The sequence below is a fragment of the Emiliania huxleyi genome (assembly GCF_000372725.1).
Source record: "Emiliania huxleyi CCMP1516 chromosome Unknown EMIHUscaffold_157, whole genome shotgun sequence".
Lineage (NCBI taxonomy): Eukaryota > Haptophyta > Isochrysidales > Noelaerhabdaceae > Emiliania > Emiliania huxleyi.
This window is the reverse complement of record NW_005201014.1, coordinates 192549-206961: the sequence shown is the minus strand read 5'-3', so window position 1 is coordinate 206961 and position 14413 is coordinate 192549. Positions and strand designations below refer to the sequence as shown.

Sequence of the window (14413 nt, the reverse complement as noted above, 5' to 3'; positions counted from 1 at the left end):
CTCCGGACGTGGATTCTTGGGGGGACCCTCATCGCATGTGAGGTGGTAGAGCCCTTCGATGGGAGGGCTTGAAGCGCGCAGGCTCGGGGGCGGACTCCTGTCGCTCTAGAATCGGGTAAGTGTTGAGAGGTAGTTCAGCCCTCGGGATCTATTGATATATCGCGGGTGCGCACTATGTTTTTCGGCGGGGTCGCAGCTGCCTCTGGAAGGCACCGAGAGGTACAATAGTGCGCAAATGGTCAAATCAAGGTTTTGTAACGCGAGCTGTGCCACAGTACTAGTAAGGTAAGGTAAGGCGTAAGGTAAACTTCTCCACACACACGAGGTGGTGGGGCAAGGGGGGGCAACCCTCGCGTCTCCACGTCTAACGACAGGAGCCCCACGGCATTCAAAGTGCAAGGCCCGGTGCGCGTGGGTGAGCGGTGTGTGTGTGTGTGTGTGTGTGTGTGTGTGTGTGTGTGTGTGTGTGTGTGTGTGTGTGTGTCACGTCACTGCATCCTCTGCCGGTTCCTCCCGTCGCCTCTTCTTTGTTCGAATGTTTGTGCCACAGTGAAATGGAACTAGCCTCTCCCGCCGAAGCGCCGTGCCCAGAAAAAAAAACTGTTCAAGTCTTAAAGGCAAAACACAACGCTCTGCGGTTGGTGCACCCCTCACACTGACACATTCCCCTCATCCCCTGCCCTTGGCTGAGCACATCTACCTGCGAGCTAGCATCTCCGCATTTTCTCTTCCAGTCATCCGCCCGCGCCGCGCGCCATCTCTGGGCGTCTAGTGCAGCCACTGACAGAGCTATTCCGAAGGAGTGGTCGACGCCTCGCCTAGAGTTCGGGTGGACTTGCGCACTGCTTAGCCCTGAGGGGGGTGTGTGTGTGAGGTGGTGTAATGTTGTCCCGTTTCAGGCGGCAGGTCAGGGGATTAGCCGGCAGCTCAGCTGGGGGCTGAGCGTCTGCAGGCAGCCTTCCGCCCGCGCCGAAATTCACAGCCCTCCCGGGCCGACGGGGTGCTCCTTGGATCGGGCCCCGCTCCCCGCTTTTCCTGTACCTGGACTGTCCGGGTCAGGAGGGTGAGAGTATTGGGTGGGCGAGGGCAGTACGTCTGGCGGGTGGCGATTGAGGGACAGCAAGAGGGCTGATTGGGGGGTCAATGGGCGCGCGGGCGGCGCTTCGTGGTCCTGGGCGAGCAGGGGCAGTGGTTAGGAGTCTTGGGCCTGGACGCTGGAGATATGAGGATTGTCGAGATGTCATGCGAGAGCGGTAGGTGGGCGAAGGTAGCGCGGCTGGAGAGTGGTGTTCGAGGGACAATGATGAGTTGTCAGTTGGGGCGCGAGACGCGCGGGACAGTGTTGGAGGCGGCCAGTGAAATTAGGGTTGGCTTTGAGCAGTGCAGCGAGTGTGTGGTCAAGCGTGGGAGCGGCGCGCGAGCACCGGAAAAATTTGCTGTGCGAGTCGAGTTCGTGGCCGGTGCGCGGGAACCTGGCTGAAAACCCGCGCAGCCGGCCGGTTGTGCGACCGAGGTCGCCGATGGTACGACCGAGGTCGCAGAGCCTTGGCAGCAGAGTGGTTGTGAGAGGTTAGTGTAAATTCTTTTTCCACGCACCGCATAATAAAAAGAAACAAATACTTCGTTCATGTCAACGGTTGACATCTCAGCATTCACACTCCGAGGTCAGGCTCAGCCCAAGCCTATTCAAGATTACAATGAGTAACTCAACTCATCCTTTGGCAGCTTGTATATTGTTGAGTATGAGTAGTCTTGATTTGCCAACAATATACCTACAACAACAAAATTGGCATTACCTGCAGCCCACATGCACTCCCCCGGATCGTACCTCCAAATCCCTCCTCGCGAGACGAGGAGAGTGGGACACGCACGTAGCTCGTACCCTCTGCCCCCCCCCCCCCCCTCTTTCAACACGCCCGCGGGGCCCCGTGTGCGAGGAAGCCCCTCTCACTCCCAGCGTGCCGCTCAAGCTCCAGCCCGGACCGCCCCACCGCCCCCCTTAGGTTGAGGGGAGAGGTCTTGCACCCCGCCTCGAGCCGATGGGGGGAAGGCGCCTCGGACCCCCCCCCCCCCCCCACCACCCACCCACCCCCCGCGCGCGCGCCTTGCCCCGCACACCTCGCCGTCACTTCTTCGCCTTGGTGGCGGCCGACCCCTTTGCCTTCTGCCCCTTTGGCAGCGGGAAGGCCTCTGGGTGGTACCACGGCCGCACTGCCTCGGCTAGCTCCTCCGCCCGGTTGGGCTGCACCGTCCGCTCCCTCTGGTCACGCGTCACGCCGTCTCCGACCTTGAGGAAGCGGCGGCAGTGCGCGCGCAGCGCGACCAGCGCCAGCGACACGTGCGCGCGCGACTGTGGCGCCTCCAGCGCCTCGCGCCAGCGCTGACGCCCCTCTCCGCTCCTCCAGAGGCGATCGCCGCCAACCGCGCCCCGCGCGCTCTGCCCCTCGGCCTCCTTCTCCTCGCCGTCGCCCCCCGCCGCCTTTGCCGCGGCCGCCACGCGCGCGAAGTACTCCTCCTCCTCCAGCGTCGGCTGCTCGCGGCCGGCCTCCAGGTTCTCCAGCGCGAGCCGCAGCTCCTCCTCGTCCAGATCCTCCTCGTCCCCGTCGTCATGCTCCATGTGCCACAGCGCCTCGTCGCCCCCAGCAGCCGGCATCCAACCCGTAATCCAGCCGTCAGAGTGAAAGTAGGACGGCGCCGACGCGCCGCCCGCGCCGCCCGCGCCGGGCGACCCCTCCCCCCACCCGCCTCCGCGGCGGTAGACGAGCGGCGGCGCCTCCCCCTCGCCCTCGCCCTCGCCCTCCTCCTCCTCCTCCCCCTCGCGGAAGAAGCGGCGCGCGCGCTGCTTTATCGCCTCGTGCCCCGTCTTGAGCCAAGGCTTGCGCTCGACCAGATCCGGCGCGGCCTGCAGCGTGTGCACCGCCTCCTCGAGGTCGAGCAGCAGCTGCGCCTGGTCGGCGGGCAGCTGCGCCGACTGCAGCCTGCGGAGCCACTTGCGGCGACCCTCCTCCCACGAGCAGTCGGGCCGCTGCAGCGCAGGCCACACCTCCGCCTCGAGGTCGCCGATCTCTGCGCGCAGCGTCTCAGCGCGGAGCGACGCTGCCACCGCGCGCGCCGCCTTGGAGCGGACCGCCTTGTTCTCGTACCGCCGCTCGCGTGCGATCTGCGGCTTGGCCTCCAGCCGCGCGCAGATCTCCGCCAGCTCGTGAGCAGGGGTGTCGTCGTACGCCGCTACCGCGGCGGCCGCCTCCTCCTCGTCCAGGTCCTCCTCGTCGCCGTCGTCGTGCCGCACGTGGAACAGCGCGCCGTCCTCGCCGTCCGGCGGCAGCCAGCGAGTGATGCGTCCGAGCATGGTGCCTCCGCCGCCGTCGCGGGCCTTCGCCGTGTCCGCCGCCGCCGCCACGACAGCCGCGGCCGCCACCTCCGCCGCCGCCCGCTTCGGCCTTGCGGCGGCGCGCTCCGCGACATGCACCGCCTTGGCGGCCGCCTCCGAGGCCCTCGCCGCCTCCTTGGCCTCCGCCCTCGCTGCCGCCTCCGCCGCCGCCTTGTCGAAGCTGCGCGAGACGCGGCGCCCAACCAGCGCATGGCCGACAAGCAGCCAGTCCTCCTCCCCCTCCTCCTCCCCCCCCCCGCCGCCGCCGCCATTGGCACCGCCCGCCGCCTCCTCCTCCTCCTCCTCGGTCGCCATCGAGCGCTGCAGCAGCGGCGTGAGGCGGAGTAGCGCTGCCTTGAGGCCCGCCTCGGCCGACCCTGGCGATGACCCGTCGAGCCACGCGACCAGCCGGCCGAGCTGCTTTGGCTTCGAGTAGAAGGCCCACCCCCATCCATCCGCCTCGGCGCCCTGCACCCACAGCCGCGACGCGTCCGCGCCAAAGAGCCAATACGTCCGCCCCTTGCCGTCGGAGCCGAGCGGCGAGATGCGGCACGGCAGCGCGTCCTGGTCCTGCAGACTTGCCTCCGCCTCCGCCTGCTCCGCCGCCTGGTCGCCGGCAGCCTCGCGAACGCGCGCCGCCGACCGCCGCTCCGCCTCGAGCGCCGAGCGCGCCGCGAGCAGTTCGTCCGTGGCCCACGGCCTGGCGGGCCCGCTCCCTTCTTCCGCGGCCTCGAGCACGCCGGTGTGCAGCGACGCCTCGGCGAGCGAGATGGCGGCGGCGAGCTGCCCCTCCTCGCGCGTCGACAGCGCCGCGAGCAGCGCCGCGGTCGCCTTGGCGCGCCGCTGCTCGGCCGCCTCGCCCGCCCCCTCGGGCAGCGGCGCCTTGAACGCCTTGAAGGCCTTCGGCTTGTCGCCCTTGTCGCCCTTGTCGCCCTTGTCGCCCTTGGCTCCCTTGTTCGGCTTGTCCGGCTTTGCCGCGCTCTTGTCGTCGCCCTCCTCGCCGCCCTCCTCGCCGCCCGCCTCGCCTCCCGCCTCGCCTCCCACCTCGCCCTTGGCTCTCCGCCTCGCCCTCCGCTCGCGCGCGCGCTCCTCGCGCCGCTCGTAGTTTGCGTTGAGCGCCGCGCGCACCGACGCCTCCTCGAGCGCCGCGTCGAGCAGCCCCTCGAGCAAGTCGAGCCTGTGGTCGAGCGAGAGCGTCGCATACCCGCCCCGCCGCAGCTCGGACAGCGCGTCGCCCGCCACCTGCGAAATCCGGCCGAGATACGGCCGAGATCCGGCCGAGATACGGCCGAGATCCGGCCGAGATACGGCCGAGATCCGGCCGAGATCCGGCCGAGATACGGCCGAGGTACGGCCGAGATGCAGATGTAGATGTAGATGTGTGGGTCGGACACGGCGCGTCGGGCGTCGCCTGCGCCACCGCAGGCAGCATCGGCCCGACGTTCGCAAGGAGGGCCGGCCAGTTGCTGGCCGTCACCAGCGCCGGCGGCGGCGGCTGGTGCAGCAGCTGCGCGTCGAGGGGCGGGCGCAGCCACGTGCCCGGCGGCGGCATCTTGTCGGCCGCCCCGGTGTGAGGGTTGGTCTTGCCGGCGTCGAGCGCGACCAGCTCCTCGAGGGAGGTTGGGGCGGCGGGCGGCGTGGCGAGGGCGGTGCGGAGCAGTCGCACGTGCAGCTCGCCGAGGAGGGGGGCCTCCGCCTGCGGACGAGGAGTCGGAGGGAGGGAGGGAGGGGGTGAGGAGTGAGTCGCGACTAGTCGCGACTCTCACGCATCTCGGGGAGTGTGAAGCGCGTCCCCAGCCTAATCTCGGGTAATCTCGGGTAATCTCGGGGAATCTCGGGGAATGGGAAGCGCGTCCCCAGCCTAATCTCGGGTAATCTCGGGTAATCTCGGGGAGTGGGAAGCGCGTCCCCAGCCTAATCTCGGGTAATCTCGGGTAATCTCGGGTAATCCCGCGGAGTGTGCGGTGCGTCCCCAGCCGCCGCCCCGGTGAACCTCTCTCGGTGACTCAGTGACGGCGGGCTGATCGCCGACGGCAGGGCTTGGAGCACTACGAGGGTGAGAGTGGTGCGGAGCGGATGGTGCGCGTGGAGGTTCCCATCGGCGAGGGGGAGCGAGTGCTACGAGGGGGAGCGAGTGCTACGAGGGAGAGCGAGTGCTACGAGGGAGAGCGAGTGCTACGAGGGAGAGCGAGTAGTCGAGCGGATGGTGCGCGCGGAGTTTGCCGACGGCGGGCTGATCGCGTGCGCTCCTCTGCGGGAGGGTGCTGCGACGCGGGCGAGGAGAGGGCGGCGCAGAGCTGGTCGAGCGAGAAGCGGGACAGGGCGAGCTCCTTGGTCAGGCTCTGCGCCGCCGCCCACAGCCCAATCGCCCGGCCGGCCGCGCCGCCGCTGCACTTGGTCGCCCTCCTGTCCCAGACTCTGCCTGGGTCAGGCCCGCCTGCGCCGCCCTCCAGGCTGAGCACGCCTGTCTAGATAGGGGGGCAGGCTCAGGTGCAGGGGAAAGGCTTGGTTTCAGGGTCTGGGGCTCCGGGTCAGGCGCCATTTGGCTCCTGCTATCTGGCTAGATCTCGGCTAGATCTCGGCTAGATCTCGGCTAGATCTCGCACGCGCCGTCTGGCTCGGGCCGCCGCCCGCTCGGAGGGGCGCCGAGCAGCCCCGCGCCCGAGCCGCGCCGCTTCTTCGCCGCCTGAATGGGGAATGGAAGAGGGTCTCATTCGCGACGGCTCGAGAGCGCCCGAGGCGCGCCGCTTCTCAGCCGCCTCTGCGCCGGTGCGCTTGGCTTGGTCGAGGGCGAAAGCGGCCTGGCCAGCGGGGCCGTTCGAGACGGGCGGCTGCTGCGGCGGCGCGGCGTCACCGTCGCCAGACTTGCGGCCTCGCTTGGCGGGCTCAATCCCCGCCTCCGCACACTCCTTTTCGTACCGCGCCTTGTCGGCGGTGAACGCCGCATCGTACGGCGCCTTCTCCTCCTTGCCGGCGGCCTTCCACGCGGCGAGGGCGAGGCTGTGCACGTCGGAGGGGGAGGCGGAGGGGCTCTCGCCCTTGATCCTCGCCCGCGCGTCCTCGATGTACCGCGCGTATGCGGTCTTCGGCTTCTGAGGCTCCGCAGCTCCGCCGGCCGCTGGCCTCTTCTTCTTCCCGCCCGCCGCCGCCTCTTTCTTCCGCGCCTTGTCCTTGTCCGCGGAGCCGGCGTAGGCCTGCAGCGCGGCGGCCGCCTCCTCCTCGTCCAGGTCCTCCTCGTCGCCGTCGTCGTGCTGGACGTGGAACAGCGCCGCGTCCTCGCCGTCCGGCGGCGCCCACGCTGTGATCGTCCCGAACGCGAGTCGCTTGCCAAACTGGCGGGCCACCCGCTTCCGGAGGTGGTCGTGCCCGTCGGACCGCCACTGCTCGGCGAGCGCGGCCGCCTCCGCCTCCGCCTCCGCCGCCGCCGCCGCCTCCGCCTCCGCCGCCGCCTTTGCGCCAGGCGCCTTTGCCGCCGCGACGGCGGCCGACAGCCGCTTCTTCATGGTGGGCTTGCCCGTGCCGGCGAGGACCTTGTCGGCCAGGCCCGGCTGGTCGTCGAACGGCAGCACCTTGTCTGCGGTCACGACCGCCTCGGCCGATTCATTGAAGTAGCTGACCTTGAGGCCGGCCGGCGAGACGGAGATACACTTTGCTGGCCACCACGGGAAACCCTGCGTCTTGACCCACACGAGCGTGCCCGGAGAGGGAGAGCCGGTCGGCTTCGACGCGTCGGGAGACGAGCCGGAACTCGACGGCGCAGTCTCCTCGCACTGCATGGGCTCTGACATGTTGGAGCTTTTTACCGCCTCTTGTTGTTGCCGCCTGAGGCCGAAAAGAATTTCAGTTTCTCCGAGTGGTTTGCTTGGCTTGTCTGTTTTCTTTCTTTCTTTCTGAGGATTTATTGCGCTGGACACCGGGAGATACCGGGAGGTTTGAGGGAAATTTACAAAAGGAGCAGGTGTGCCCGCGGTGGGCCCCGGTGTGCCCGCGGTGGGCCCCGGGGTGCCCGCGGTGGGCCCCGGGGTGCCCGCGGTGGGCCCCGGGGTGCCCGCGGTGGGCCCCGGGGTGCCCAAAGATATTCGAGAATATGGTGTAAAGGCCAAGAGACGGCGAGAGAGAGAGAGAGAGAGAGAGAGCTCTCGCCAAGAGACGGCGTTGTCGCAGAACGAGGGTCGAGGGCTCGAGGCCGAGGAGAGAGCGATGAGTCAGAGGATGAAACAGCAGGAGAGAGAATGACGAGAGTCGAGAGTGGGCGGAAGAACGCGGCGTGCGCCGTCCTCTCTCCCATCCCTCCTTTGGCATGTGTGTTTTCTTTCTTTCTTTACACCAGGGTGAGGCCACGCCCGAGCATCCGCGCGCGGGCAAGCTCGACATGTACCCGAGAGAGGGCGCCTTTACTACGAGTGCAATGGCCGAGGGCGCCATCGACGGCGAGGCGGAGGCGTATGAGGTGGGAGGGCCACACGAGACGCGCTTCATCTTTTCGCGCTTCGACAGCGCCGAGCAGCTCACAGAGGCTGCAGAAACCGGCTTGGATGAAGGCCAGCTCAGCACGAGCGCGGACGCCTCCACGATGGACTGATTGAAACCACGTTCACTGTCCTTCTGAGCTCCAACCTTGCGGGAGGGTGACTACTCGCGCGTGGGGCATGCACATGTGTGGCTGGGGCGTGGGCGCCCTAGGGGCCTCCTCACGCAGACTGGGGCGTGTGTGCTAGCGGCTGGGGCGTGTGTGCTAGCGGCGGACCGATTCCGATTTCCGTGTGTCAACGACGTCTGCCGCGCACCCCCGGCCCTCCACTTGCACTTCCAGCCCACACACACGGCGAACGCGGGGGGGGATCCAGCATCCACGCTGCCCCGCGGAAAGTTCTCTCTGCTGCGTGCTGGACCCTGCTTCCCCCTGCGGCCTGCGCCCTGGAACGAAGGGAGCATGTGCATGTGCATGTGCATGTGCATGTGCATGTGACTGCGTGTGAGAGAGAGCCATGACAGTTCGTTCTCAACACACACAGAAATCAAAAGTGAAAAGACCGCTTCGAAAGGTGAAGACGGCAAAAGAGCCCCGCCCTTTCCGTCTGACTCGTGACGGGCACTGAGCCTCCCAACCTCTCGCCATTGGCATTGCTGCACTCTCAGCTCGCTGTGCAGCCCTTTGCGTACGGCGTCTTGAAGTCGTACCTAGTGCGAGCATGGTCGGCGTGAGCAGCAACGTGGCTGTGCCTACGTGCCTTTGGCAAGTAGCAAGTAGGGTGGGTAGGTAAATTCTCTTCTCCCTCCCCCCCCCCAAGGGGGCGGGGCGGCCGAAGGCGCACTGGTGAATCCAAAAGTTGGCGCCAAACTTCTCTCCCTTTGTGACGGGCAGAGCCTAGGTAAGGTAAGGTAAGGTAAACTTCTCCACACACACACACAAGGCGGTGGGGCGAGGGGGGCGTCCCTTGCAACTCCACATCTAGACGACAGGAGCCCCACGGCATTAAAAGTGCAAGGGCCAGTGCGCGTGGGTGAGCGGTGTGTGTGTGTGTGTGTGTGTGTGTGTGTGTGTGTGTGTGTGTGTGCGTGCGTGCGTGCGTGCGTGTGTGTGTGTGTGCGTGCGTGCGTGCGTGTGTGTGTGTGCGCGCGCGCGCCTCGTGGTCGGTGCGCTCGTCCTTGCTGTGCGGCGCGTCGGCCAGCACCGACGGCCAGAGAACAGCCTTGCCGCGCTGGGGCAGGAAGGTGACGGGGCCGGAGGGCAGGTTGGGGAAGGTGGTCGCGCCGCCGCCGGGCACGTCGTTCATGTAGCCTATGGGACATGCCTCGGACATGCCATGGACGTGTCCTGACGGGTCCATCGGGCACGTCCTTCGTGTCGCCAAACAGCGTGTAGATCCGCACGCCCTGCAGTCTGTCGAGGTCGCCTGCTCACAGCTCTCGCCTCCTGCATCCACAGCACTGTTCTGGTCCCGGCTGCCGGTCGGGCAGCTGCCGTCGATGTAGTCGTTGTGCCGCCGGTAAAAGGCGCAGTCCGGCTCGCCCTCCCTGGCGCACGCGTGGTAGTAGACCAGCTGCGCAAACTCGGCGTTTGTCGTCGGGGTCTGCGTGATGTCGGCGACGCGTCTATAAGCCGAGGTGATGCGAGATGACCCGAGAGGACGCGAGCTGAGAGTCTGCGTGACGTCGGCGGCGAGCCTCGTCACCTGCACGGAGAGGCGGCGGGAAGGGACGCCCTTCCTCCGCCATGCGGTGACTGCCTCGCAGCCGGCCGCACTAGGGCTCCTCTCGGCTCCTCTCGGCTCCTCTCGGCTCCTCCCGGCTCCTCTCGGCTCCTCTCGGCTCCTCCCGGCTCCTCTCGGCTCCTCTCGGCTCCTCCCGGCTCCTCTCGGCTCCTCTCGGCTCCTCTCGGCTCCTCCCGTCGCCTGCTGCACGAGCGGATCGTTGATGCACGCGTCGTGCTGGCACCAACCGTGCGCAGACGTGCGGATCTCGGTCTTGACGTCGCCGAAGGTGCCGTCCTCCTTAAGGCCTGATCACACCCGCCCGCCGTGAAGAGACGCCGTTCACACTTCCAAATCGCCGTCCTCCGTGCGGCCAATCCCGAGCAATATCGGCTAGACTCTCGGCTACTCTCGGCTGCCGATCCCGAGCGACTTGGCGTATCGCCCCCGGCCGTGCCGGATGAACGCCTCCGTCTCCTCCTCCGAGAAGAACTTGTGGAACAAGATCACCTAGAAGGTTCCTAGAATGTTCCAAGACGGTTCCTGGCCTCCGAGAAGGTGTTTGCGAAAGAGGGTACTCACCGGCGGGTCCACCGAGATGCGCTCCGGCTGCAGCTCCGCAAACTCGCTCATCACGCGCTCAAACGTCGCGTGCATCACGCCGGGCGGCAGTGCGGCCGTGTGGTTCGCAGGTGTCGGGCAGCGCGCGGCGTACTGCCGCTTGCCAAGGTCGAGCTTGGCGCAGCTGTGGTTGCAGTTGATGAGCATGAAGCCCGGGTTGGACTTGCACTGCCCACTGCCCGCCCATGCCAGACACTCGGCCGGGTTTAGCCACGAGTCCGGAGGGCCGAGGTCCTGAGGCTCTGGAGGTCGCACGAAACCGGAGGAGCGAGCCTCATAGGGCCGGGTCGCATCCGCTTCGGGCGGAGGAGGTGGCCCGAAGAAGGTGAGCGCCAAGGCGGCCGAAATCGGCACCAGAAGCCAGAGCGTGCACTTACGAAATCGGCGCCACTGACGAGAGGAGACAAATGGCGCTCGCGGCTGCTTGGGACGATCTGGCTCTGCCTTCTTCTTGCCCATAGCGAAAGCGCGGCGCGCACGTTCCAAGTCAAAAAGTCCCACGCAGGCGCGGCTGCCGGGAAAGAGTGCACAACCCCGTCGGAAAAGAATTTTACAATGCGACGCGATTCACGCGACAGGCGAGGCGCGGGCGACGGCTTCCTCAGAAGCCGTCGGATCTTTTTTTCAGGCGCCCGCCGCTTGTGGACACACGAGTCGCGTGCGTCCTCCGACGATGCCCGCGGCGGGCGCTCCCGCTGCCTCCGTCGCCGGCGACAGTATCTCGATCACAGATTGCGCATCGAGTATGCGGCGTCCCCACGTAGATGCGCGGCAAGACCGTCAATCTGGGGGCGTTGGCAGTTTAAATCAGACTTCACGTCGAGAGCTCCTCAAACGTCGAGAGCTACTCGGTACACGAACGGGTGATGCTGTCGTGGGCACACAAAACTTCTTCTTCGCTTGGTTTGGTGGAGGGAAAAATTGCGTGGTGGACGTCGAAGCGATGGCTCAGACCTATGGTCGCCACGTACAGCATCTTGTGTTTTTTACGCAGGAGGACAACAACAATGCTTGCCGGAAAAAGCTCGAGGTGCTAACAGCTCAGCACGAGCACTGGTCCCACGTTTTGTGGCCAGGCAAAAGGATTTGGACCGGGAAAACCGCGTCGATTGGATTGTGGGACACTATCGTCAATGTCAGCTTGCAGTATATGCAGAAGCATCCACACCTGAGGTGGATCGCCCGCAGCGACGCCGATACTTGGTGGAATGTGCAAGCCCTCGAGACCTTCCTCAAGACCGAGAATAGCTCACAGCCTTTGTTTATTGGACAGGTGTACACATATGACCCGTGCTGCCACGCACTCGATCCTGCAAGGTATAGCTCGTCTTTCCATGATGGTGGAAAGACCTATGTTTCCGGCGGGGGTGGGGGAATTATGAGCGACGCGTTCCTCGAGGCCTTGCAGAGCTGTCTTCGAGTCAACCGCGTTGCTCCTGCAGGCAACGAAGACACTTGGATGGGCAAGCAGATGCGTCAGTGCCAGCTGCGCCCCAAGGGCTCGGCAAAAATGTTTCAGCATCCCGGGGCTGACGAGGCCCGGTTGAAGCAGGCGTTGGACGATAAGACGGTCATCGCGGTGCATAGGGCAACAGGCGACGGGAAGCAACGCCAGGTGTTAGGCGCTGAGGGGATGTGGAAACCCATGCGGTACTACGAGGATCTAATCGGGCAAGGTCGGGTTTCTCTATGAATTTTAGCGATTTTCAAGCTTTATTTTATTCTCTACGCGCCCCATGACGCATGAGAGTGACTCTCAAGAGCCGGGAAACAGAGGGGAGAAGAAAAGTAACATAGCGCCAAAACGCTCCGGAGATCGACCGAGATCGCGCCTGGCCGGCCCGGGATCGCCCGAGATTGCGCGATGCGGCGTGGTGGATGGCTCGGAGGTGATTCTTTTCGCGCACAACACGGGTCTGGCGGGCAGGGGCATTTCTTGGAGCACTTGGAGTGCAGTCATCAACCTCACAAGCTCACATCCAGGGCCGGGGTGCCCGCCGGGGAGCTAAGAAGCGCACCCAGCGGGCCGGATGATCGGCATCGGGCTACTTCTTTTCGCCCTTCTTTTCGCCCAGTGAGTGAGCAGTGTTGTTTGAGGGAGCCCGGAAAATTCTTTTCTTTTCGGCGAGCACCACGGTGCTCGCGGATTCGACCATCCGCCTGACTACCATCCGACGACGGCTTCTGGGAGGAGGATGACGGCTTCTGTGAGGACGACGGCTTCTATTAGAAGCCGTCGTCCGCGCTTTGCCTGTTGAGTGAATCGTGCGTGTGCGAGAGACCTCTTTCGAGAAAATTCTTTGTGGTTGGTGGACCTGTTGTCACATGCGCATGCACATGCACATGTGCATGTGTGTGCATGTGCATGTAGTGTCAGTGCGCGCCAGTCCCTGCCCGGTGTAAAAGAAAGAAAGAAAACAGACACGCCAAACGTGCCCAGTGTAAATAAATAAATAAATAAAACGGACATCCCAAGCTAGGGCTGGTGTCCTGCGAGAAATTTGACTTTTTCCCAATTCTTTTCCCGTCTGATTTTGCTTCACTGTACCCTGGCGAGTAGAGGCACACGCACGCTCTCTCGAGGTCTCTTGGAGCAGAGCCCCGGCGAGCCTCGAAAGAGCAAATGGGTCCTCGGAGAGGGTACCCTGGGTGGGCGGGGCCTCTACTCGCCCGCACTGTACCTCAACACCGCGCCGCCCCCCGCTCCTCGCCTCTCGGCCGCCCCCCGCGCTCCTCGCCTCTCGGCGTCCTCGGCTCATGCCCACTGCTGAGTGGACCAAAGTCGTCGACCAAGGTTCTGGCCACCCCTACTGGTGGTGCGCTGCCACAGGCGACGTGTCGTGGACCGCGCCGGCGGCTGAAGCGGCTGGCGCCGCCGCCGCCAGCCCGTGGGTCTCTGTCGTGGACGAGACGTCCGGTTCAACCTACTGGTGGAACCAGGACACCGACGAGCGGCAGTGGACGTCGCCGCACGAGGCTAGCGCGGACGGTGCACCGGTGGTGCAGGTCGCAGCGCCGCCGCCGCCAGAGCCGCCGCCTCCAGAGCCGTCGCCACCGTCAGCGACCGAGGCGCCCGCAGCGGCCCCGGGCTCGCTGCCGCCGCTCCTGATGCAGCGGCTCGCCCAGCGCGGCGTCGTCTCCTCCGACGGCGCTGGTGGCGCGGGCGCTCGTCCCGGTGGCGTGGCGGCGGCGGCACCGCCAGACAGTGCGGCGGTGCAAGAGCGTCTGCCTCCCGGCTGGAGTAGGGACCGGGATCCGGCAGGCAACGTCTTCTACTGCCACGCCTCCTCCGGGCAGACCAGCTGGACACTGCCCGGCGCCGCGCCCTCCCGCCCCACTGCCGGCGGCCTCGCGGCGCATCACGGCATGCCCGGCCCTCAGGCCGGCCCGAGTCTGGGTCCGAACCCGCAGCAGCAGCTGCAGCCGGCAGCGGCGCAGGAGGGAGGGGCCGCCCGCCTGTCCTCGGCAGACATCACGGCGATGGTGGAGGCGAGGCTGGCCGCAAAGCAGAGCAAGGACTACGCCGCCGCCGACAGGCTCCGCGAGGAGCTCTCCCGCGCGGGCGTGACCGTCGACGACCGCCTCAAGTCGTGGTCGGCGGCGGACGGCAGGAGCGGCATTCTTCCGGGCGGCAGGACCGGCCCGACCGTCCCCGCCGCCATGGCGGCCGCCGTCGACACGTCTGGGCGCGTCTCTGCCGCGGCGGCTGCCGCCGCCGCCAACGCCGCCGCCGCCGGCTGGGGCTCAGGAGGAGGAGGGGGCGGCGGGGCGAAGCGGAGGCTGCCGCCGCCGCAGCAGCCGGGCGGGCTCGTGGGGTCGGGCCGCGCGGCCAAGGAGGCGCGGTACAGGGCGCGCACCGCGCAGGACCCTCTGCTGGGCTACGAGCTGCAGGCGGGCGGCGGCGGCGGCGGCGGCCGGGGCGGCAGCAGCGGTCCGGAGCCCGGCTCGCACAAGGGGCTTCCCAGCCCGGGAGAGATCCTGAGGAGGAACGCCGGAAACGCGTAACGGACGAACGACGAGAGTGGAGCGACCGCGAGGTGGCATGACAGTCGCTACTAGAATGGGCGAGAGACTGCGACGAGAGAGAGAGATAGGGAGACTGAGGCAGACGCCCGAGGCGCGAGGGAAACATACGTGTCAGTATGTTATTTACGGGGAAGGAACCCATCACCGACGAGCGCGTTCGACTTTTCACTCCGGACAAAGACAGTGGCACGCCCGCCGCAGC

At 66.3% G+C, this 14413-nt stretch overlaps 2 protein-coding genes across 2 annotated transcripts; one reads left to right on the top strand and one right to left on the bottom strand.

The window, feature by feature from the left end:
- Positions 1-8505: 8505 nt before the first annotated feature.
- Positions 8506-10710, bottom strand: EMIHUDRAFT_455799 (hypothetical protein; the record flags this gene model as incomplete). Its single annotated transcript, XM_005785880.1, has 6 exons — positions 10147-10710; positions 9998-10074; positions 9276-9466; positions 9046-9152; positions 8686-8738; positions 8506-8551 (listed from the first exon to the last, which is right to left on the bottom strand). Exons 1-6 carry the CDS (start codon positions 10642-10644, stop codon positions 8506-8508), a joined length of 972 nt encoding a protein of 323 aa, XP_005785937.1. The 5' UTR covers positions 10645-10710.
- Positions 10711-11128: 418 nt separating this feature from the next.
- Positions 11129-14190, top strand: EMIHUDRAFT_229650 (hypothetical protein; the record flags this gene model as incomplete). Its single annotated transcript, XM_005785879.1, has 5 exons — positions 11129-11861; positions 12769-12825; positions 13016-13191; positions 13567-13875; positions 14140-14190. The coding sequence occupies 5 exons, from the start codon at positions 11129-11131 to the stop codon at positions 14188-14190; spliced, it is 1326 nt and encodes a 441-aa protein (XP_005785936.1).
- Positions 14191-14413: the final 223 nt, after the last annotated feature.